The sequence below is a fragment of the Condylostylus longicornis genome, unplaced genomic scaffold, assembly GCF_029603195.1.
Source record: "Condylostylus longicornis isolate FDR11 unplaced genomic scaffold, ASM2960319v2 ptg000011l, whole genome shotgun sequence".
Taxonomy (NCBI): domain Eukaryota; kingdom Metazoa; phylum Arthropoda; class Insecta; order Diptera; family Dolichopodidae; genus Condylostylus; species Condylostylus longicornis.
This window is the reverse complement of record NW_026577980.1, coordinates 839,315-866,661: the sequence shown is the minus strand read 5'-3', so window position 1 is coordinate 866,661 and position 27,347 is coordinate 839,315. Positions and strand designations below refer to the sequence as shown.

General features: G+C 26.3%; 1 protein-coding gene across 5 annotated transcripts; it reads left to right on the top strand.

Moving 5' to 3' along the window:
• Window positions 1-275: 275 nt before the first annotated feature.
• On the top strand, window positions 276-27,347 carry LOC129619296 (uncharacterized). 5 transcript variants are annotated; one of them, XR_008697852.1, is made up of 16 exons: window positions 276-507; window positions 1,141-2,323; window positions 5,954-6,016; window positions 7,014-7,355; window positions 7,418-7,952; window positions 8,033-8,210; window positions 8,462-8,636; window positions 16,894-17,319; window positions 17,432-19,108; window positions 19,193-19,308; window positions 22,163-22,244; window positions 23,586-24,203; window positions 24,264-24,703; window positions 24,760-25,331; window positions 25,406-25,541; window positions 25,722-27,347. XR_008697852.1 is itself a non-coding variant. In XM_055534480.1 (16 exons), exons 2-16 carry the CDS (start codon window positions 1,163-1,165, stop codon window positions 25,815-25,817), a joined length of 6,417 nt encoding a protein of 2,138 aa, XP_055390455.1. In that variant the 5' UTR covers window positions 276-507; window positions 1,141-1,162; the 3' UTR covers window positions 25,818-27,347. The 5 variants fall into 5 exon arrangements, 4 of the variants coding, with proteins under 4 accessions (XP_055390455.1, XP_055390454.1, XP_055390456.1 ...); XM_055534480.1 differs by having other exon boundaries at window positions 1,141-2,116; window positions 24,760-25,338; XM_055534479.1 differs by having other exon boundaries at window positions 24,760-25,338.

Sequence of the window (27,347 nt, the reverse complement as noted above, 5' to 3'; positions counted from 1 at the left end):
AGATATATATTGTTAATACAAAGTGTTATATTTATACATATTTAAATTTATAATATTATTATTTTCGAAATACTTAATTTTTTTAATTATTCTATAAAATATGTACTTAGCCATTTGGGTCTTTTACAGAAAATTTACAAAGTAGGTTAAAAATAAAGTGAGATTAACAAAAATAAAAGCTAATGATTGCATACGTCATCTACGATTATATTAACATATATTAATATATAATATAAACAAAACTAAAAAAATTTTAAAAAATTAGCGAATAAAATGAAAATCTAACATCTTATATGTATATTAATGAAAGATATAACATTTAGAAAAATGAACTCATAGAAACTTATTAAAGTTATCGTATACACATAAATAAATATTTTAGTGTCAAATATGCACAAGTTATAAAAAATCAAAGAAAAATTAAACGGTAAAAGCAGTCACAATTTTAAAAAATCACGGTTCAAATTGCGTTAGACAAAATGAAATTGAACTATGAAAATTTTATTTGTAAGTATACATAATATCAAATTTTAATTATAAGCTAGAAATATATCAAAATTTTAAATACAACTCTGTGTTCTTTACCAAATATAATATTGCTTCTTAATTTTTGCTGCTACATCACCTAGCTGATAAAATTTAGAATAAAATTTAACACTTGTTTCACATTTTTAATAAGGTTCGTCCTTTTCATTCCTTATCATTCTTCTATTTCGTTCTTGTCGAAAAATCGCAACGAAATTTTTCTTGAAATCAAGTTTCGGAATAGTGTAGCCTGTCTTGTAATTTACCGAATCTGACAACAGTAAGAGTTAAATATAAATGTGGCAGTATGGTCTAATTGGACAGAACTCAAGTCCTTTAGCTCGCTACAGAACTGTATGGTGCACGAAACTCGTAATCTATTAATAACACGTGCATCCAATACCTCAGAAGAACAACAACACAGGGTGCGAGTGATACAAATAGTAGTCAATACTTGAATCCTTACTGGGAAGTATTTACCAAGTAGGTTTTTTCATGCACTCAATGTCTGAGAGCTGTAGAAGCGAAAGTTGTCTCCATAATACTTTTCCAGTTATTACTTACAAATATTTATTACAAATATTCAGTTTACTAATTAAAATATTTCAATTTTAGGCGCAGTGAATTTTTAGGATGTATGTCATTTTCATTGAATTCATTAAGACATGAAAAAATAAATGGATCCTACAAATTGCAAACTCAAAATTGTTTATCAAATTTGACACCAGCAATATTGTTGACTTCGCAAAATATTCATCAAAGTTTAACAACTCCATCCAAAAACCAAAACGCCAATTTAACAAATTTACAACAAAATTCTGTATCAGATATATCGACAAGTTCAACAGAAATGGCTGCAGCTGCTGATAATAAACCAATTTCATTATTATTAAATACAAATTTAGATACAAATCGTCCAGTAAGTCTAGAGGATGAAGATGTTATTAGTATAGATAGTGCATCAGCAGCTGCAAATGCTATTGACGGCCAAACTGGGCAAGTTATTTTAAGTAAAAAAGCAATTCATCAACGTGATGCGGATGAAAATTTATTTTTAAGATTTTTGGAACTTGATCCACCGACTGATACATTAAATAATATAACAGCGCCAGGTGTATCAACGAGTAGTGCTGCTAGTACCGGTGCTAACTCGATAGTAACAAGTAATACAATAAATGCAACATCATCAGCACGTAGAACATCAACATTTCCAAAATCATTAAGTGGTCGAACTCCATTTACAGTAACAAAACGTCTGACGCGAACTTCTGAACGTGGTTTTGGTTTTTCAATAGTATGGACACATCCACCCAGAGTGGAAAAAATTGAACCTGGTTTGTCAGCTGCTCAAAGCGGTATACTACCAGGCGATTATGTGATATTTGTTGATAAGCATAACGTTGTTACAATGCCAGAGGCAGATATTTTAAACTTAATTAGATCGCAAGGTAATAATTTAACATTAGAAATATTTCGTCGACAACCGTCATCTGGTATACCTCCGTTAACTTCAATAACATCAACCCGTTCAACTGGTTTAAGCGGTGTTTTAGCAGCAACAAATAGTTCTGTTTGTGATTCAACAACAATGGTAAATGGCTTAAATAAATCTAGGGTAGCTAGTATTGCTAGTACAACTGATTATTCTGGATCACCAGCATTAAGACATCCTGGACCATTAAATTTACAAAGTGGTTTAACAACTTGTGGACCACGTAGTTCAATAGCTTGTTCAAATGCATCATTAGAAACTACTAAACGTAAATTACAGTTACCTCAGGTCACATTTAGCAAAGAGGTAGGACAAGGTGTTATAGTTTGATATAAAATTTATATTGTATATCTTTTAAGAAACGGAAAAAAAGGAAATCTATTATATATGTACCTACATATATTCAAATACTATTATTTTAATGTGAAAAACTTTAAAAGAGATTTTAATTGATTTTTTATTTTAAGTTTTTGTTTATACACATTATAATATTATGATGTTTTTGAAAAGGACAAACATTAAGGACTTAATTGGATTATGTAAATAGTAATAGTTTTAAGAAAACAACTTTATTAACGCTTAAATGAAACTGACAGTTTAATGATTTAAAAAATTCCAAAGTATTTTGAACCAATTAATGGGATTGAATAACATAAAAACCTTTTGTTTTTTTTTGAATAATATTTAATTACCTATATGGAACGAATTATAGACTCCTAAATATTTTATTGAAATGTACATACTTCTATTTTTAGGCAATTCCAAACAAAAAAAAAATAAGAAATTCTCTGCTTAATTTTATTTCAACTAAATAACCTTAGGACTTTCATTTCAGCTTTGTACATAAATATATAAGACAGAAAATTAACTTGAAAGATGTTATAGGTTTAAATATTTAGCTATTAATTTTTAATCTTATTTGTATTTACACTTTGACATTTTTGTAGTTTTACTATGGAACTTGTTAACAGGAAAAGTTGTCAAATTGTACTTCTCGTCAAATTCATCACTAATATATTTTGTTTCGTTCTCAGTTAGAATATCTTAAATTAAAATTTTTAATATTCATCTTAATTCACCTTGAAACTTTCAAATTCATCTTCTTAATTAAATTTCAGTTCTCTGAACTAAGCAAATTACAATTGGACTAAGGTTTCATTATTAATTTGTTATTAAAAAATTTTTATACCTATTTTTTTTCATATACATAATGTATACTGTAAATGCGGTTATCATGTTCTGCTATAAAACTACAAATTTAACTGAAAGCACATATAAAATTTATATTATTGTTAATTTTCATTTTATAATATTACAACTTTTATGTTTAAATGAAAAACTCACAAATTGTACATTATTACAACAGGCAAGATATACGCTTAAAATTTAATTTATATCTACTTACATAGTTATTATTTTAATTTATGTAAAAAATAACATTTACTTTAATTGAAACTCATCATATTATGTTACTTGAACCTCTAAACTTAATTAATATTGTGTAAAATTTTAAATATTGGGCCGATTTTTTAAAAATTAGTATAATAGTGATATATACATACATATATATATATCTTTATTTTATCGTTGCATACAGGGTTAATGAATCACAAAAAATTGCATTAGATTGTAGAACCAGGTTCTTCTGAAACCGCAGTTATAATTTAGTACTAGATTGCAGTGTATATGTTTAATAAGAACTGCTCAAACTGTAAAGTACTGCTTTTAAAAATGTGGAACAGCTTTTTTGAAAACTACCATTGCAAATAAAACATTTCAGAAATTTTACGCAACATCGCATTTCTACTTCTCTAATTGCGATAGCTTAATTTTGAAACAATTTGAAGAATGATGGTTACTTTTATAAAATTTTTTACACTTTTATCCACATACATATATTTTCTTCAACAGAATATTCAATGCATATCGTTTTTTAACTGAAGAATTTATTTTTAAAATAAAAGAAAGTTTGGCATAATTAAATATTTGCAAAAATTGTATTTTTTTTTTTTTTAATCTCGGAAACTGACTTATCTAATTCTAAATCAGTAGCAATTCATTAAGATAATCAGGGAAGTTAATTTAACATACATGCACACAAAATGTGTTATATATTAAGTTAATTTTATATATGATGAGACTTTATAAAGTAAATGAAAGAAATTTTTGTTTTAAGTTTTTTTCAAAATTTAAGTTACGTAAAATTTGTTAAATTTTCTTTTCTTTTTTTTTTTGTAATTTTCTTGCGCAATAATAATTTATTTATTTTGTATTAAGTTTTAATTTTTAATATGTTATTATATTTATGTATTTATCATTTAGTATTTAAGATTATTATAATTTAATTTTTGTTATGTACAAGCATTGTAAGTAAGTTTTTTTTCTAATGTGGTTCAAATACCTCGCCATCCTTTTAAAAAAAAATTATTGATTAAATTATGTTTCATTTTTCTAGATAAACATGTTATTAGTCTTATATTCCATTAAATTATAATTACAATTGAGTTTACAACTCTTTTAATATTATTGTAAAATTACTTAATAATTTTTTAAAATCTTATATAAAAAAATGTTTTCAAGTTACTTTTAAAAATTAATTTCACTCTATTTATTCGCAATTATTACGGCATTCTTATATAAATATATATATATATATATATATATTTTAAATTTGATCATTTTAAAGCTGATGTTTTGTTAGTCCTTTTTATATTTATATGTTTATATATATATGTATGTATATATATATATATAAATATATATGTACATATGTTTAAGTTTATTTAATTTATTATGATTTTTTTTTAATAAAATATATTTAATATCTATATAATTTTATTAATTTATTTCATATATACTTATTGTTGAGGTTTAATTAATTATTTACTTGGTAAATTATAATAATTATCTTGTTTAAATTAATACAAGTGATTTGCATTTCTACGTTAGACTAGTGTTTGGAATCTTTAATGGGGATTGGGATTGCGCACATAAACAATACGAAACTTCTTATAAATCCTAAGTTTTCATGGTAAATCCAAGGCCAGCCAAAGAAAAAACTTGGTAATGTAGTAGTTAATTTCTCCTTGCTCGATCTAAATTTCACGGTCGGATATTAATCTCATTGGTCACCTACTTTTGAAATTATTAAAGCAACTTTACTTTGAAAACAAAATTATCCGATTCTCGTATACAGTCCATATTTTTATTATTAATGCACACTTCAACTTTTTTAAAAAGCGGACATTACCTTAGCCAGACAGTTATGTCAATGTACCACTTTTTGCTGTTCTTATTTAGATAACCAGTAATTATTTGTTTTTGTTTTGTGATCTGATTTTATAGCCTTCCAGCATTCTAGTCAAATCATTTCTTTTCTTCTTTGAAAATCTCCTTAACTTCCTGAATAGGAGACATTATTTGTTTACCCTTTAAAATGAATTATTTTAACTTAGCAGATGGGAATTCCAAAAATGGTTTATCTTTTTCAATTTATTTTCGTCTTTTATTTTGTTAAAAATCAATTAGTCATACATAATATATAGTCGGGAAAACGTAGAACTGACGTTATCAACTGCTCGATACTTGTAGAATGAAATATTTATTCAAAGAGTTCTGATTCCGGTATAAAAAAAAATTTTCTTGAATCTAATTTAGATTCCTTTAACTTGCTACTATTTCTATTTTTATTAATAGTCAACATCTAAATTTTCAGCTTCTTTGTACTTCACAGCTTCTGTTTATTAAGTCTCGATCTAATTTCGATTTAAATATCAAAAAAATTTTAATCGTTATATTATTAATTCATCTGTAATTAAGTCTGTTAAAAAAAAATTAGCTGAAAATTTAATTTTACTTATTTGTGAAATTTCAAAATATTTAACATGCAATAAATTTTAATTTTGTAATTTTAATTATAAAATTATATTTTTTTAGATTGAGCGCAGAAAACTTCTTTTATTGAAACAACAAAAGAAAAATGGACAAATTCCAAATCAGGTTAATTTGAATGTCTCTCAAAAAAATTTTAAATGTATTACATAATTATTCAGACAATAACTGTATCATCAGATATATTATCATCCTGTATATGTAATAGAGAGTTTTTAATTTTCCTCTTAGAGCTTATATTCTTACAAATACAAAAGAGTAAAAATTTCCAAAATATTATGAAATTAAAACTAACATTCATAAAAAAAAAAACAAATGCATTTTCAAAAAAAATATCGGAAACATAACAATTCATTTTTCATTACATGATAAATATATTCATCATAAGGGTGTCACAAAACTATTAAAGAAATATTTAATTTGAATTTAAACTCTGGCAGTTCTTGAACACATACACAAAGAGAACGTATTAAGGCTAAAAAGTTGACAGTGTCCATAGCTTTTGAATTCTGACTTTAACAATTTAAGAAAAATGTTGTTACTTTATCTTAATAATGTAGATTTTTAACCATAAGCATTGTGTATATAGGCAGTGTGTAGTGATATACAGAAGACAATTTTTGCAATTACACAATGGAACTACTTTTCCTATTAACATTTTTATTTTAAATTAAAATACTATTACTCAATAACCTCAAAAAAAGGAATTCGTTTTGTAATTACCAAAATTGTCTTCTGTATACCATTATTAACTAGCTATACACAAAGCTATAAGGCACATTTTTAAATTGTTTAATTTAAAACAATTTGTTAAACTTGTCATTTTTATGGAATTAACAACACCATAACCAATCATGTGCTACAATAATGCTTAAAATATAATTGTCTTATAAAAATTTCGATATATTTAAGTCACTTTCACTCACAACCATTGTATAAATAGCACACAATCATGTTTATATAAACTGTTTATAGAAAAACAACACTATTTAGTTTTTGAAATTTAGCACAGTCAGCACTCTTCAATCTATTATTTTGACAAATGAAAAAAAAAAATTATTTGTGTCAATTTCTTTTTATTTTCCTTTTTTTTTTCTTGATATAGTCTATAGGTCCAGTAACAGATTTGAGAAAACGTTTTTTACTTCAGCTGATAAGTAGAGAACAAAATTTTGTTGGCGCTATACAATTTGGTATCCAAAGATTCATAACACCGTTACAAGAGCGTAAAGATTTAATTTCGCCTAATGATCACAGAACATTATTTCAAAATATAGATGAATTAATGCGAATATCTGAAGACATTTTAGAACAGTTAGTTAACGAAAATAATGAACAAGATCCACAAATGAATTTTACATCAAGAGTTTATCTATCAAAAACGACAGCTATATGTGCAGCTTACAAAAAATATTGCAATGGAATTAAAAGAGCCGATTGTGTTTTGGTAATTTTGAAAAAGATTTAAAAATTTTAATTTTTGTTATAGACATAATATTAACGTTTTAGGTAAATAAATCACGACAACCAGGATCAGATTTTGTGTCATTTATTACAGAACCACAAGTGCCACGTAGACGACCTGATTTAACTATGTTAATACATAGACCACTTCAACATTTTCGTGAAATTTTAAAATTAATGCAATTATTATCATCACATTGTCATGTGGATAGTGAAGAGCACAAAAATTTTACGAGTGTTATTAATGAATTACAAGCTGCTTACCGTGAAATTACAGTAGGAGGTGGTCTAATGGAGCCTTTAGGGGAAGGTAGACCATTGTTAACATTACAAGATTTAGAAGCAAGAATGGTATTTACTAGATGTAAACCATTCACTTTGGCCGTACAAGGTCGCCAATGGATTTTTGGAGGAGATCTTTCACGTGTTGAAGGTCGATCAATTAAACCATATTGGACGTTATTATTTAGTGATATTATTGTATTTGCTAAAGTTAGTCGTGATCGGGTTTTATTCATCACTGAAGAGCCATTACCAATTGCCAATATAGTTGATTCGTGTTTTAACATAAGAAAAAAAAGTATAAATAATATAAAGAAAATAAATTTCAAATAAAATTAATTATATCGTAAATTCTTCTTTTTTATATGTGACTTTTAGACACAGAATTCCGAATTACTGTGGATCCAAATGGGCGTTCCATAGAAAGTCCAACAGCTTACTGTGCACCTGACTTAACAAAAACACCTAAAAAAAATACAAGGAGGAAAAGTCTGATTTTAAGAGCACCATCGCTGGAATTAAAAGCAGTTTGGCAAAACTTGTTACAAAGACAAATGTAAGTACATGAGCAAACATAAATATCTAAAATCTCTTCAAAAATTTTATCTTTCATTGCATACATTCATTTTTGAATAACGAATTTGTTTAAAAGATGGATTGAGTTTACATCTTACATTATTTATCCTACATATTAACAAGATATTGAAAATTTGTAAAATTAAAAAAAAATTTTTTGCTTTGTACCGAATTTTCTTTAGATACAAAAAAAAACCAAATATTCCAATTTTTAATATTTTATTTCTTTAGTTTTTTAGTGAATGCTGCATTAGGTTCCACGCCACTATCGAGTCCACTAGATTCACCAGATGTTTTAAATACCTTAGTACCATTGAGTGATATTGGAGCTACAAACACATCAATTGCATCCATTAAATTAACTTCAATGGATAGTTTAAATTTAAAAAATCAACAACAACAACAGGTTCGTTTCAGTAATGAGATATCTACTTCAACATCAATTCTACAAAATACTAATTGTAATAGAGAATTATTTGATCCCGGAAGTTATGAAAATTTGCAAAAATTGGCTTCAACACTTTTATCACAAAGCTATAATAATTATAACTTTAATAATAATAAACGTTTAATTTCAAATGATCAAAACAAACAGCTACCAAATCAAACTTATAATAATATAAATCCAAATACAATTTTCTATACCTTAACAACAACAAATACATCAACAATACCAACAGTAACAGCAACAGCTACAACAACTTCATTTACAACTGGAACACAGAATATAAATACAACAGCTACTTACTCATTTAATAGTCCATATAACAGTTATAATGATTACATTTCTAAAATTATTTCACCTGCAACTTCAATGGCAGGTCATCATAATACATCATACCAAAGTACACCATCATTAGTTTTAAATAATAGTAGTAATTTAATAAAAATTCAAAATCAATTATTAGTCGATAAAAGTAATCAATTAGTCAATTCAGCACAAAAATCAAAAAGTACTTATAATTCCAGTAATAGTTCTTTTAGTAATTATAACTCACTATTTTCATTAGAAACAGGTTCAAGCTACAAAATTCCATTAGAAGTACAATCAAATAGTACTAAATCATTAACAGCGATTCCGGAAACAATATGTGAAATTCCTGAAACACTAAATAATCTTAATTCTCAAAAAAAATTAACTGATTCCGAAAAAATTGATTTAGCAAATGAACGCGGAACATATGCAGAATGGATAGCTGCTAACAATGCACCGTTACGTTCAATTCAATCAATTATTTCAAATTCAACAACTTCAACAAACAATAATCCACGTCCCCTTTTAGAATTTAGTTTAAGCTCTGTAGGCCGTTCATTTATAGATGAAACTCAAGAAAATTATGAAAATAGTTCAACACATTTATCAATAGCCACACCAGAAACTCCAACTCCAAATATATCTCCAACCTCTTCAAACCGATGTCTTTCTGATGGTTTTTCAAATGATTTTGTTTCCACTCATTCCACTCATCACCAATCTCATAACTATCATCAGCACAGTCAAAATAAATCAAATTTAAATGCGTTACACAATAATCAAATTCAACCTGAAAATAAAAATAACGAAGCTAAAAGTATTGAAAAAAATGAAAAAAAGGATGGCTGTTTCAATAATGCTATTAAAATAGAAAGAATACCATTGGCAACATATGGCGGATCATGGGATCTTTTGGAATTGGATTTAGAATTTCATCAGCTAAATATGGATCCGTCTTTTGATACAGATGTTGAAGAATGTGTATTTTTAGGTGATGATGATCCTTTTGGAGTTCTTCCAACGCGTCCCACACCACCTGATTCATTAGATCTATGATTTTTTCTTTATCGTCAAGTGGCTTTTAAAAGTTGATCAGTGAGATCATTAATTCATTGTTTTTAGAATTATTTAAGTCTTAACGTTACCAAAAATAATTTTATCAAACGCTCATATACCTAATTTCAATAACTGTTAAAGTGATTTTGAGCAACTGTATTAATCTAAATCTTTTATAATTGAAAGTTTTTGTTTGAATGCCATTTCATTAATTGCATTTTTTCTGATGTAAGGTTAACATTTTGGTTAACCCATATAAATAAGTGCATAATTTTTAGATTATATTAAAAAACTATGGCTTCCAGTTTCATTTTGACCCATCTATCCGCCAGTCTGTACACCAATTTACAAGCGGTCGAAATAAAAAGCTAAGCTACAATCAAGCTGATTCTATTTCCTATATGTACATCGAATTCGTTCTCTCTTAAGTCATACTGCCCCTTCAAATTACTAAGAACAATAGTACAATAGTTGGTTTTGACAGGTTAATTTGCTAACTTTTGTCTACAAGAATTATAAAAAAAGATGTCAGTGAGTTGATTTCTTTTTCAAATGAACAGGTTTTTCTTCTAAATTTCGTATTATTCAAAACATATGTATAAAAAATTTTGACACATTTTAAAACTATTTTTTTTAGATATTATTAATTATTGAAAAAATTTGGAAAATTATATAGTTTTAAGATTTTATGTATATGTATATAAATGTATAAACACTCACTATTTTAAAATTGTTAAGATTTAGTATTCAAAAGTTCCTGTAGATATTTCAACAGCACTATAAATTGTTTATCCCCTAAATTATAATAATTACACATATACATATGTACATTGTACAAAAGCAATTTCATTTATGTCAATTGAAAATTTGTTTCAAATATTTATTATACGCGAAAATGTCTATGAAAAAGACATAATAAAAGTTCCGCATCGGATTAAACCAGTGTAATATATATATACTTAATTAAAATAGGGTAACAGTTTCATCATACTTCTTTCTTATTTTAAATAAAACCTAATTAAAGACCCAATATTTTCGAACTTATTAATGTTTTACAAAGCCACCGCTTGATATTTCTTATAACTTAAATATTGTCTCAATTAGTTTTGTTGTTCGCATAGATTAATTATTAAAAAGAATTAAAGCAGCAAGTACGTTCTTTTAATAAATTCTAAACAATTAATAAATTGAAAAGCTAAATTTCTTAGGAAATTGTGGAATGTAGAATATAATATGAGCTATATGTATAAATCTAGTTTGGCAACTTCTATTAATAAGCACGTTTAAATTATTCACAGTAATGACTGACTTCAAAATTGCAGTATAAGTCTGTATTAAATTAACTTATAAACTTAATTGTGTTTATAAACTTGTAAATACAATTAAATTTATAAGTATTATTTGCTGAATTGTGTATTTATACCGTATAACAACTGCATTTTTGAAATCAAGGAATTTAATATATGGCACTTTTAAATTTAAAGGCAAAATGATTGATCACGTTGTTATTTTTTTATCTTTTTTTTTGAATAATATACATACATACGTATATGTAAGAGTATGAAGATAAAAATGTGTAGATATACATGTACATACATATGTGGGAGTCTCCTAAAATGCGGATCTAAAATTAACTTCAATTATTCAGCAGTAGAGTTTCAATTACTGAAAAAGTCAAGTTGACGTTAGATTTGGTAGACGATGTGTATGTATTTGTTTTTAATGAAAGTCTACAAAATTAATTAAGAAAAATTACAAACAAACATCATATAAAATTATTATTTTTACATATATCGTTCGATTTGAATAAGAATAATCAATTTTTTCGGAATAATGTCCGGGGCCGTATAATTTTTTATGTCAAAATTAAATTGTAAATGCCCCCCTATATGTTATGAATTGTTATTCTTTAAAATAACTCTTCGAAACATGAAGATTAGATTTAACTCACAAATAAATAAAAAACAATTTTATTATTTGAAACCTCTGAAATTCTGAGCTGACATTTTATAATTTGAAAATTGCAATAAAATTGTAATTCTACAAAATTGTTTATGAAGGCCGTATTGTTCCAATTTTAAAGTCACAGATTATTTGCTGATTAAAAAAAAATTATTTGATTTTTAGTTAAAGTACAAATCAGTTTAGGTATTCTCATTATTATCATTCCAAAATGGATACACAAAATATTCTTAAACATATAATTAAAGTTATTAAACAAATTTCTTTTTCATAATTTAAGCTAGTTTTATATTTTGTAATTAGATTTAAATGAATTATTCGGTTAAACTTGCATCGCATGTTTAAAGTCATATAAGTATCTAATCAAAATATTTGCAAAAATTATAAATACTAGCAATTTTTTAACTGCATTAATCTCTAAGGGATCAATGGTCAAAATAACTTACAATAAAATAAAAAATATCATGCTTATATTATCAGTTCATAGACTTTTTAACTATGGTGCATATATTTTAGTTAGTCAAAATTTAGTTTCGTATGTTGTCAGTGAACAAAATTTTGCAAGAGGAATTTTAATCAAAATTAAAAAGTAAAATGAACATTCACTAAAAAATTAAATAGTAATATTTTATTGTTCATATGAATTCCTACTGAGTTTATATCACAATAAATTATTTATAGCTTTGTTTTGCACCGTTTGAATTATGTTAATGTTGTTCTTATACAAGTTTCCCAAAATATAAATAGTATAGGTTACTGCAGCATAAAATAGGCTAAAGTATCCAATTAGTTGTTCCCGTATAAACTTTTCATCTAATATAACGTCAAAATATTTGTACCATGTAACTAAGTTTAGCTGACATCCATTGATTTATACCATACAACTGCAATTTCGATATTAGCCTGTCAATTTTTTGTATATGAACATATTTTAAAGCTAGTATAGTTGCCAAATTCTAAAATTATCAAAAAATTTAACAATTAGTTATGAAATATAAATCTAGCTTGAAAAATATATTATAATTAAAATTAAAAAGTAAAACGAACCATGCACTAAAAAATCAAATAGAATTAATGAAAAATAATGAAAAAATTCAAACTTAAAATATAAAAAAAATGTTCCACATCTAGATTAAATGTATAAGTTTATTTTTGTATTTTAGTTTAGATTTGTTATTTAAATTGAAAAAAATCAAAAAAAAAAAAAATAAAAAGTAGATCTTTTACTATTTTTCTTAATTTTTTTTTTTTGTTAATTTTTTTCAACTTTTTAATCTTTATTAAAAACACCAAAATAGTTTGATTTTTATTTAATATAAAAAGAAAGAAAACAAATGTTTCACATTATTATAAAATAAAAAATAAATTTCTTTGAATAAAAACGCTTGTGAGTTTTTTTCACAATTTTATATTTCCTTTTTTTCATATTCATTGTTTAATTTAATTTTCTTTGCTTAAAAATCAACATTAATAAATTATTTTGCTAAAATATGAAATAATGAAATTAAAATAATTATTAATAATGAAAATTAATTAAGAAAAAAATTGTGATGGACTCAAAAAAAACATACACACACATAATATACACATTAAAATTTATTTAAATTTAAATGTTTTTATTTTAATTTTATTTTATTTTTATATGAAGAAAAATTTGTTTCTTTGTTATTTTCATAAAATTGAACTAAATTAAATTAAATTATAAAAAAAATATATTTTATTATGTGAAATGAATAGATTTAAAAAAAAAATAATAAAATTGCACTTAATTTCATAGACATATATACAGTAGAGCACGGATAAGTATATACATTCGAGGATTTTGAATACTTACATGTACGTACGTTTTTGTTATGCGATAACAAAATATAGAAGCAATAAAAAAACATAAAAGCAAAACTAAAATAAAAACAAAAAACAAATTGTTATATTTGACAAAATTTGTTTCAGCATTGCTGTTGTCACTTATAACAAATATGAAGTAGAGTTTTACATTTATCCGTGTAATGCTAAACTATGTTTTATTGTAGTTAATGAAAATTATTTGAAAAAGATCAAGTTATGTTTAGTTAGGAAGATTAAAACTAGTGAACAACCTCAATATTTTTCAATACAAGAAAGTTGTATATATTTATTTAATATTTAAGTTTGTTCAATACCGTTTTTCTTTATATCTAACGTTTTTAACTAGAAATTTAAAGCAAATCATATTATGTAAATCTCTATTTCATAATTAAACTTACATATATACAATATGTCTTCCCAATCTATATATTGACTTTTAAGATCATTGAAGTATCAAAAATTTTCATCCATAAATTTAATGAAACAAAATAATATTAAATCTAAATACAATGTTTATATACATTAATCTGTGGCTTTAAAAATAGCAATAATACTATGTTGCTACAAAATTCAGCTAATAAGTGATAATTGCTGAATTGTGTATTAATACCGTACTATTTTAATTTTAAAGTCAGAGAGTATATTTTTCATTTCACATTAAGCATAAAATACCTTTTTGTAATTTTGCTCCATAAAAATGTACAATATGAAAAAATTAAATAACATTACATTAATAATTTTAATTTTAAAATTCGAGTTTTTTTTTTTTCATTGTAAAAAATTTAATTTAAAAAATAATATTTAAAATAAAACAAGCGTTTTTAATCGAAGATGTTTATCTCTTTCATACGTGCATAATGTACGTATATTTTAAAATTTTTTTATTTGTTTTATAAATATTTATTTTATTTTATTTCCTTCTTTTATCTATGATTTTTTTTTTTCTATACAAAATTTAATTTTTGTTTTTTTAATGTTACTATGCAGGGTTAAACAAAAATGCAAATTTAATATAAACGCGACTTATTCAGAAATATAATTTTGATTGTTGACATTGAAAAATCTGCATTTTGGTAGACCCCATGTATATGTAGTTTTGTTTTCCAATTTAATTTAAATATAAAAAAAAATATTTAATAATCAATAAGTAAATAATTTTTTTTTCCTTCATTGAGCCCATCACAGTTTTTTTTTGGTTCTTTTGTGATGTGTGTATAATTTTGAAATCTAACATTTATCAATTTAAAAATATGAGCTTTATTTTTATGAATATTCATAATCATGTGTTATTAAATGTGCATAGGTATATATGTATGTTTTACAAGAACTTATTCTGATTATCGAATCATAGAGTGATGGTAATATTTATTGTAGACATGATTCATTTGTATGAATTGTTTTGTGCTTACAATAACAAAATTGAAGTTTAGCGACAAATACTTATAACTGTCACTTAGCTATTCGGTATTTCAAATAAAACCTCGTAAACGCTCGTCTACAACAATAATCTATTCATATTTATGTTTCGAATGTACGAATTCAAATATTTGCTAAGACCATTTCAATACAAGCAAAAAATTTTTAAATTGCTCTATAAAAGCCCTAATTTTAAAGTGATATAGAAAAACAAGTTAAATATAATTCATATTCTTAATATATACACACATATGTACATACATAATTTCTTCTAGCCGTAATAGCTATTTCTTAAAAACAAAAGTTAATAACAAAAAAAAAATAATATCACAGCATTAAGAGTTTTTTTTATCATTACATTCCCCTCTAAAAAAAACTAACCTTTCTTAATCATTTTAACTAATCATAAATCAATTTTTCAGAGTTAGCTTTTTTCATTATTATATAATAGGGACTTATTCTGAGTATCAAATAAGTATGTGACATATTATCGTAAAAGTTTGATATTGTTGTAAACACAAACAAAATTCATTTACAGAAATGATTCATGTCTGTAATAATTTTTTTTTCAATTTTTTTACGATAAATACCGCAACTATCACTTAGTGATCAATACCCAGAATAAGCTCCAATTATGTCATCTGCAACAAAACCTGTGCAATACACTTATGTATTTGTAAATAATTAAAATAATCTTATATTTTCACATAAGTAGCAATTTGACATTTTTATATTATGTATTATCAGATTCACGTGATTGTCATGTAATTTATTGTCCCTTGCGCATTGAAATGAAAAATTCTGTAAAAAGTATAATCTTTTCATTTTAAATAGTATTAAATATTCTGGCACTTTAAACAACACTAACTATATATGTATGTAAATTAATTCCATTCAATTATGAAGAACATATTTTTAAAGAATAAAGAAGTTTAACTTAAGAAGTAGTCCGCGCATACTACATAAAGTGCAATAACTTTTAAGCATTATCCTCGTAAAACCGACATATTTAAATTTTTCGCACATTTTGATATTGTACTAACAATATATATAATCTTAGTTGCTTAATATTAGTTATAAATAATATACATATTTTGTAATGAGATTAAATTTAAAAATTGCGTTAACAACTAATAATTAAAGCTGTCAAGAAGAATTTTTAAAGAATACAAAATTTCTCACTTACGTATGCTTACAAGTTAAGACAGCTTAATGCATTCGGTTTTTAGCTAAAACTGTATTTGTAATTGTGAAGTGAACAAGACTACGCTTTTCTTCTAAACAACAACACAAATTTAAATGCTTTAAAGTTATATTATGCATAAAATTACAATTTATTGTGCAGAAAATTCAGTGACATTTCAGTAGAAAAACAAGACGCAATAATGCTGTAAAATAATCATGATTATTCAATTTATATGATCCTAACAAAAATTAATTTTGCAATACAGAACTGTAACATTGTATATAATACAAAATATATTGGATATTGAGTTTAATATATTTTACCATATTATTCCTTGAGCATATATACCCCATAAAACTTCCCTTTAAATACTAGAAACCTCACTTCCTTTAGTTAAAAAAGAATCTTACATCAAAGAAAATTCCAAATTTCTTAATTTCATAGCATCGCAAAATAAATGTTGCTCAACATATGGAAACGTTAATCGATGAAAAATGCCGTATTTTGAATAAAACTGGTACTTCAAAAGCTAGTGCACTACATTTAGCAAATTGGATGAAAGGTCAATTAGATAAACAACAAGAACAGGCACGTTTAGTAGCAATTACGCAAATGCAATCAAATGAAAACTTAGATAAAGAAGATATATTTGTATCTGAGGAAGAGGAGGAAGAAAAAATTACATTTTGGACCAAAGAACAATTAGAGAAACGTACAAAAGAATTGAATTTTGCAAAAGAAAATCCAGGTGTTAAACCAGTACATCGTGCATTTGGAGGTAAACGATTGAGTGGTGTTGAAGAAGTCGCTTTTAGTGATGTTGACTCTGAAGTAAAAAGCCCGTCCAGAAGTACAACGTCAGATAGTCAAGTAAGTCATGTACTCAAGATTAAATTTTATAAATATAATATTGTAATTAATTATTGTCAAAAGCTCTCATCATTATATAAGCAAAAAAAATATACACCCTTACCTCCCGCAGATAACAGTCCGTTCCAGTCCAAATCCAAAAATAATAGATAAGCTATCAGTATGCCGTCATTGTCATAAAAATTGTAAACAATCATTATTAAAATCATCAGAAGCACCATCTTCACCACCTTTGTTGTCTAATTCCCTAAAAGTCCAACATAGCCAAGCATCGCCTAATCGCTGTTGTAAACTCAATGGATTAGCTACGATATCATCTTCATTAGTAGAAGACATGTCTAATGATGCATTTAGTCCTAAAGATGATATCATTAGAGGTAGTAGTATTTCCAGTGAATCTAGCACTGTTACTGGTGATCGCAGTCATCATAGCAATGAAATTTTATTAAATAAATCAAGTGAAAAATTAATTAAAACATCTCGTTCATATCCAAATTCAGTTGCGTCGGTTCCAATCACCACGACACAGATAATAAATGGCAATATATCAAGAAGTGTTACAGAAGAGTCCATGACATCAATATCTCGTACATCATTATTAAAATCTATCACCGAAACTACAACAACAGAATCAGTTTCATCAACTGCAAACATTTTAAATTCGATAAAAGACACAAATGTTGATCAAAACACAAAAATGATGCAAAAAGTTAGTAATATACCTAGTAAAGATAAAAATCAATTTGGGCCAACAAGAAAATCACCAGCTTTAGGTTTATCTTCGTTACTTATGAAATCCTCCGCATGTCAGAAATTTATAAATACATCCGATAAGAATTATATTCCATGTAATTGTAAATGCACCCCAGAAGATTTTTCAAACACTACTTTAAGTCCAGATGAGCTGAAACAGGAGACATGTAAAATAATTGAAGATGTAGCAATATTGTCTAGTCAAATTCCTCTCAAGTCTTCAAGCGATTCCCCATCCAATAAAAACATTTTAACACGTGATAAAGATTTGCATCGGCATTGTAAATGTATATGCAATAAAACTGCGAAGGAAGAATTTTTCAAGAACAAAGAAAGCGACGAAGACTTATCTTTAGTACTAATTGGATTAGCTCAATTAAATCCAGCTGCAAAGCTTTTGAATTCAAATGACTTTGTTCCTACAATTTCCGTTGTGCCACCTACACCCGAAAATACATTATCAAAAACTTGTATTAATATTTGGGATAATCAATCTTCGCAATCTCACACGTTTCAATTAGATAAAAATTTAAATCCTAAAACTATACCCATTCATCCGTTAATTGAAAATATTAATGATACACCTGATGATTCACCACTCGATGAAGATCCACCTTATAGACCAATGAGTACAGGTTTAAGACGATTCGGAACTCTATCAAGTTTAGAAAAGTTACCTGGAGATGAAAATCTTAACGCTGAAAATACAGACGATGACGATGATGTTAACGATTTAGAGCACGATGAAGAAGACATCAAAGTGATTACTAAAGAAATTTTTGATGCAAATCATCAGCAAACTACCTTAAGAAATTGGACATCAAAGGCTGGGTCATATGTTGCTGGGAAAATGTCATTTTTTGAAGAATCAAGAGCTTTCATTGATAAATACCTAGGTAGATGGAGTGCTGAAAATGATGATAATGAAGAAGAGCAATTAGAAGAATGCACTTCTGGTGAAGAAGTGTGGGGGACGCCAACGAGTGGTGGAGATAACGATGATCTTCAAATGCCAAATTCTGACTTAACACAATCGGTAAAATGAACAAAAATCATAACAAAAAATTTTATATGTTTAATCATGAAACATTCATTTGTATACATATAAACATAATTTCAGTCCCCAACAAAATCAAGTGGGTCATTAAATGACGATGATGATACCGAATTGATGATGGACGAACTATTAATGGCACCACCGATGACTGCTAGTACAATCAGAGGATTATTACCACGGTAAGGAATAAAATATTAAAATTTTTCTAATTAAAAAAATATTTAATTTTCAAATATGTATTCAAAATAAACAAACTGCGATTTAAGAAGATTCGTGAAATATAATTTTACTGTATGTATAAAAAAATGAGTGCCACATTTTTAATAGGTCCGAAACTTAGGTATTTGGTGGTTTATACATTTAACAGCCGTTTTTTACAATTACAAAAAATGCCTGCAATTTGTCAATTTTGAGGAGCTTTGAGAAAAAAAAACTGAGTAACTCACTGCTCCACAGGTTACAAGCAGCACCACTTTGCTGCAGAGCCTTCACCTATTCTTTGCAACCGAGCATCCACCTTCCCTCGCCCGAGCAGTTTACAATAACTTCTTTATTACAATCATCGGAATATGGTTATCAACTTTTTCCAATGTCTTAGTCTACTAGAAGAAATGGTGAAATGGCGACTGCTCAATCTGCCTTATTAGCATCCAGGCTCTGGAGAATTCCTACCTACAATCACATCCTATGTGTGTATTTCTTACGGACAACCCTTAAATTATGTTCCGGTCATCTGTTATGTTATGTTCTGTAAACATTTCAATGTACTTCTAATGCATTAGAAATTATAAGCACATACTGAAAATTTAAACACCAAGAAAAAATTTGTTTTAATATGGGCAGCTAAGTAAAAAATGTCTTAATGTAAAATTCAAGACATTAATAAAATTGAATTAGCTTTACAATTTTTTACTTTTATATTTAAAAATATTTAGAGTAATTACTAATTTATTTCCCGTCCATTATTTTTGTAATACTATCTTCTTTTTAAAAATAAATATTTTAATAAAATTTTAAAATATACTATTAATTAGAACCTACAATAATTAAATCATATTTTGTAGCTTAAATACAATTTTGTACTTTTTATATATTTAAAATTCATACCGTAGTTAACAGACTAGTTAAATAATTTTACTAAATATTTTTATAAACCTTATTACATGATGAAAAATAGTTGTAATTTTAATAGAAATAGTTTTAATATTAGTTTTAATATTTAATATTTATTATTTTCCCAACAAAAATTGTTTTAAATTTAACAAGAAAGAGCAGCAATCAATTGGCTCACACTATAATTAACCTTAAACTGTTGTTGAATTTAATGATACGCACACAAGTAATTAATGGATTTATGTAAGGCTAGTATAACCCTAAGGTAGCAGAATATTCATACTCACCCGTAAATATACAACTTTTCAATTTCGAAATAAAAATTACAGGGAAAAAATTTTAAACTTAATTTAAATAATTCTATTATTTTAAAATTTAAATAAAAAAAAAATAGTTTTAGTAGTGTTCATAAGCTGGTCATCATGCATTATACTTTAATGTATTATAGTTTTCTAGAAAATTACATAGATTTCAAACAGAGTGTTTATTACTTTTAACCATAATACGCAAAAAGGAAAAAAATAAAAAAAAATAATCGTTTAGGAAACTAAGCAAACGCTTTATCAACTTAACATTTCATTTATAAGAATCAAAACTGACTTACATACTAATTTGCATTAATGGAAAACGTCCGAGATTCTTCTCCGGATCATTAATCTGATGCAAGAGAAACTTGGTTGTTAAATTGAACATTTGGATAACAGAAAAGGGACATTATTTTTAACGGTTATTGTAGATGTTTGATATGAAAGACATTTGCAATACCTGTACTTTATTTTTCTCATTATACAAGATGTCTCATCAAATACCAAACTAAAGCTCATTTGACAGGTTTTTTGCTTTTAGAGAAAACCACATTATTACGTCACCTAAAAAATTTTTTTTTTGTTTTTAAATGAAAAATTTAAAATTCAATTTTTTCGAACTTTAAAGTCATGTGATTCTATGTCATATTGACTATTTGACACAGGAACGGAATTCAACCTAAAATTTAAAACAGAAAAAAAAAACAGACAGGAGTGACGTTAAATACCTGTTGAGCTGTGAACATTATCTCCACACTTTTTAAATCAAAACGGTATTCAACAAATGAACTATAAATAATATTGAATATAATTATTATTTATATAAAAAATAATTAAATATAAAATCTGACAAAAACTATAAAAAAATTTTGCAAACTTATTAATTAAAAATACAGTCAAGAACGAATAAGTGCTTAACTGATATGTACAATAACCGCATAAACTTTCACAGTTTTAAATTAGCGTGTTCCGTTTCATATGAAACAATGTAATTTTTAACGGATAAGAACAAAAACTTTTGAGTGCAACAAAAATACACTCCCAAATGACAATTTGTATAATGGCAAATCAATTTAGATTTGCAATATCATTGGCAATTAATGCCAATATCTTTTAATAAATGGCACAGCATTACTTTGAAAATAAAATTATGAAAAATGTATTAAACCAGTAACATAATCTCAATTTGTAACAAATGCACATAAGCATGAGTGCAGATGGATTTTTAAAATACAATAAAAAAGGCATTGAGTATATACTTTGGAAATATGTGGTTAGTAGTTTTTAGCCATTAAAAGAAAGCCATTTCAGAAATTTTTTATTAAAAAATTCAATTTATGGGTACATATGGATAAATACCTGCGTAAGTACATAAAATTCTCAAACAAATAATCCGTTCTTGACTATAATATATATATACAATATATACATACATATATTTATGTGTGTGATCACCTTTTAACCTAATAGATTTTATAAAATAAATGTAGTAAATTATTGTTACATTAAAATTTAAATGTTTTAGAGTTTTTTTTTAGTGATTCCTTTTTTTTTTAAACATTACTTACATATATTTTACAACATTATCATAAAAATCACTACAACGTGTTTATAGGCGACGTTTAGAGCCACTTTTTGAAGAAGAAACCGAAAGTGATGAAGAAAAAACTCAACTGGAAAGTGAAGAAATAAAAAAGGTGGGTCAATTTCGCAGGATAGTATTCTTTTCAAAACAACACACTTAATATAATTATATTTTATATAGAGTTTTCATACAATTCATTTTTGTTTTTAATTTCACTAAATTATTTTCATCATTTATTATTTTATGTAGGTCTTAATTAGTGTTACAAATTTCAGTTGAATATTTTAGAAAGCTTTTAAAGTATTATTTAATTTTCACTTCATTTATTAACACAATCTTATAATATATTATTAGGATGGAAGGAAAATAAAAAAGCAAACTCAAAATTTTTGAAAAGTATTTTAATCAACAATAATTATCGTATTCGAACTTGTAAATTATCCAAAATTATTAAAAAATTTTGATATTATTAAAATATTGTTAATATTTTTTAAAAATGAAAAATTTAAGTAATCTAAATTGTCAAAATTTTATTTGAAAAAGTTGAAATAAAATCACCGATGTCACTTTGATATCATCTCAAAAACTAATTCCGAATTCTTCAATTTCAAAATCTAAAAACTAAAAATTCTAAAAACTAATTGTTGATAATGTTTTCATAAGTTGCAGCATGAGAAAACTTCTTAAATGCTGTTGACAAAATAATTTGAACTGCAAATTATGGTTTCTAAAGTAATTTTTATATATTTAGGAAAACTCGAAAACAAAAACGTACATCGAAAAAATGTTTTACTGTGATTACACTACACCGTAGCTTCTTTGCCAAACATTAGCAAGTAGTTAATAATTTCGCTTATAGGGCGCTTATTTCACATTAAACTTTCAATATATGCAATAGGTCAAACGGGTATTTTTTCTTAAACTAATAGTTATAATACTAATAAATCTCAATTTTTTTGGAATCGCTGCAGCGTAATTTCAAAGAGTATGCTTTTCAAAATTATTACTTATAACTTTCATACATACATACTTATAACTTTCCATCCAAAATCACATACAATCAGAATAATAATCATCATAAATTCATTAGCCATCATTACTTTTTTTTTTTTTGTTTTTATTTTCATATCTTTTTAGAACGTTATAGTGACTGTAGTGAGATTATAAAATTGCAATAGTTTATGAATTTATATGCAATTTAAGAATAAATTTTTTATAATTATGACGCACGCCCTAGGTCTGCTAATATTAAACAAAAATTTTTCATATTTTGATGCGCTCACGTCTGTTTCTTTCGTAAGCAATTTTAAAATTTTCTATTAAAGTATAAATATAATACCAATTTGCCTTGCTACAATGTTAACAAAAAAAAAAAAACAAACAAAAATAATAAAATCAATAAGAAATTAATTCCAGAATTGATTAGTTGAATTCTATTCCCAAAAATTGGTAGGGGGAAACAGCGGCAAATGGCCACGATTTAAAAAGTTCCAGTGGAAGTTCAAGCGAGGAAGAATCGGAAAAAGCGATAGCGACATCAGTTCCAGTACAACAAACTTTCAAGAAAATAGAAAAAAAAACGATTCAAGAAGAAAAATTGACACCGATAACGATTCAATTGCGTCTAAAGCAAATGCAAATACAAAAACGGAATTTTTTAATGATGAGAGAAGCAGGCTTAATAACATCTTCGCCACAACAATCAACAATGACAACGAAAAATATACCGATGCGGGAAACAGCTATTTCTACAACAACCGAAGCAACAAAACAATCGATATCAATGAAAGAGCCATTGAACTCAAAGATAGAACAACAACCATTAAATCAAAAACAGAGTGGAATTACGGCTCCGATTCTGACGATGACGAGAGTTTTGAAGACATCAGCGATTACTACAACAATGAGCAACGAGAAAAGTACTATATCAGTAGGGGAAGTTTGTTTGCAAACAACGGCACCAATGAAGAATCCAAAATTTTCACCTCCTCCGCCGCCGCCCCGACGTCTTCTTTTAACCAAATCAAATCAAAATTTGGAAGAAACTGGTGTTCAAACAGTAAACAATCGAGTAAGTTGGCGATTTCTGAAAACAATACAACTTAATATAGAATTAAAATACTTATTATAGATACAGCTTCCTCAAAAATCTGGCGATACTGCTGATATTGGTTCGGGGGCTGCTATCGAACGACCCCCGACAACGCATCAAATAGACCATTTTCTAGACCGATTTGTACACACAGGTCAAAAGGGTGCATACAATACAAAAGACTCTGTGGAAAATATAGGCCTTGCCGAAAACGAAATATTAAAGAGCAAAGCGGAGCTAGTACAAGTGGAGAAGAAATCAGCAAATACCTTAAAGAAAGAGGGTACGCTGACCCAACAATTCCGTCAACAAGCCGAGAAAATTTCGGTGGAAACGGCAAAAGACGATATGGACTGTGCACAAAATTTCTCTCGTTTAAGCCCTCGGTTAGAAATGCGCTTAGCCCTCAATCACGATATTCTAGGGGACGAAGATTTAATAAGCTACAATCCTGGTCCCGACTTAACAAGAATTCTAGGGTAAAATTGTCCTGTTTCCTCTTTATTTGCTAGTATAGTTTTTTCTTTTAAATCAGGCACGATCTGTCAACATATCATCGGCGAACGGGAAAAGATTTGCTGAATCGAGCGACACTGAACCGTTCTACGACAAATCGAATTCAGCCAAAAGAGGCTGTCATATCGTTTTGTCAACAGCGAAATTCCAAAATGGATACACCAACAGTCAAACGACGTCAACAACAAATACAGGAACAAAAAAGTCAAACAAATCAAAATATATGGAACAGTTCTGTATTTGTGGATCAAATCAAAAACGACGTCGGAAACGAAAACAAGCAAAGAAAATACAGCAACAGCAGCGACGGGAGCAAATTAAGCGATCTAGAGCTCTTAGCGAAACAAGAGAAGATGTATTGCATGTCTCAATTGAGGAGTGGATCACCAGCGAAGAGTCTTCAATACGAAGTGAAGGAGAAAAATATCTCGAAGCTCGCGACAACAATGATGACGACTGTTTTGTCATCGCAAGCGACAACTGTAACAACGACAACAATTAGAAGAAATTCTTTTGCAATGGCAGTAAGTGATAACAGTGACAGCGATAGCCTTATAGGAAGTGGAAATGATAGAGGAATCGGAAGATCAAGTAGATTGTAAACATTAAAAATGTATAAGATAATAATAAATAAATTTTTTACAAATTTATGTATAAATTTTCAGGTACAATTTTTTGTTAAGAAGAAATTCAGAAAATCATTTAAGTAAAATATTATCACAAAATTCTCTTAGTGAATCAACTGGAAGTAGTACGCCAGGTCGTCGTCTTAGTAGTTTGTTATCTCCTAGAAAAGATAATGTAAGTATAAAATAACTATTCACCATCATCACTTTATAACTTTTTATGATTCTATTATAGTTACCAATACTTTACTTATCTTGCATTTCGATCACAAAAGTATTTTGATCAAAAGTATTACGTCTTTCTAAATTGTGTATTGTAACTAATAAAATTTTCATATTAATTATATAATTACAGGATAAACCATCTTTAAATCGCCGATTTTGGAAGCAGTTAACGAAAAGACGCAGAGCTAATTCTGTTTCACAATTTTCGGAAATTTCAACTAGTTAATATAAAAAATATTTCCTTCATAAATTTTTTCCATTTTATTTAAAAATTTTTTCATGTAGTGCGTAATTATAAAATTATAGTTATTAAAAATTTTCCAATAATGAAATCATAGAAAATAACCAGATTTGAAATTGAAAACGTTCACTTTAAAAACTGTTATCAAAAGTATTACTTTTATTTAATAAATTCCTATAATTTAAAAATTTTTTGGGTGCATCAGCTTTGTAATATTGATACGAGTTGATGTATATATGTATTTTAAAATCGAATAATAAGTATCATACCGTCGTGACGGTATAAGTTTTTGGAATTCGATTTAGGTTATTGTAAATTTTTATGGAAATTACAATTAAGATTCAAACATAGCTATAATTGTATAAGTCCTTCGTATATACGAATAATGGCCATTATAAACGGAAAAATTATTTGAAATATTTATATTATGCTTGAACAATTCGAAGATTATATTACTATAAAGAGTTCCAAATGCACAAAAGAAACTATACTCTAATTGTTACCATAATGTGGTATTCGAAATTTTTAAATATTTGTTTGCTCAATTCATTTTTAATCATTTTTTTTAGATTCTACATTTATTGGAATTGAAGATATATCTAAGCAATAAGAAAGTAGCATTTTTTTTTTAAATTTTCTTAATATGAAATTCCTAGTATCGTAATGAAATATAGTGTATATGTTGTGGACAATACCAACATGGAAGAATTATCTCGTTTTAGTTACCCGTATATATAGTAACAAGCCAAATCACGTCATTTGGAAAATAATTTTCAATTTTTCATCCGTTTGGAATGCTCATCGGTTAAAATATTATACCAATGTATAGAAAAAGCATGAATCACAATTAAGTCTGAATCACAATTTATAAGAACCATAATAATTTTAAATCTAAAATCATTTGTAGACAAAATAATTAATTATTTTACTCGCAACATTCAAATAGAATTATTTTTATTAATTAAAATTCATATATAGATTAAGTTTAGTCAATATAACACAATACATATAGAATTTATTTTTAACTAAATTAAAATTTTAATTCCAATTGTTTAAAAATAGCTTATTAATAATATTATTGTTATTTAATTTATACAGTTAAAATTTTAAAAACGATTTTATTAATTATTAACTATTATTTAATTCAGCTTAAGTTAAAAAAAATAGGAAAGTTATTTTTTACTTACACAGTTGGGGCTGAATGTAAAGTTCAAAGTATGTATGTACTCGCGTATATGTAAGTAGTTTAATTCGAAGAATTTTTTGAACATTGAAAAATTAGGGATAATAGTTGTTGGTCTCTCCTAAAAGTATCATCATCACGTCATTTTTAAACAAAACAATCAAACTTAAAACTATTATGTTTTTCCCTCCTTTTTTCTAATAATTTAATCGACACAATAGTATCTTAACGTAACTCTTCGTATAGAATTTTATGGGATTTGCAACCGATATAATAATTGCAGTTACCAATATTAACCTAAAACTAAGTTTTTTTTTATCTAATATTTTATA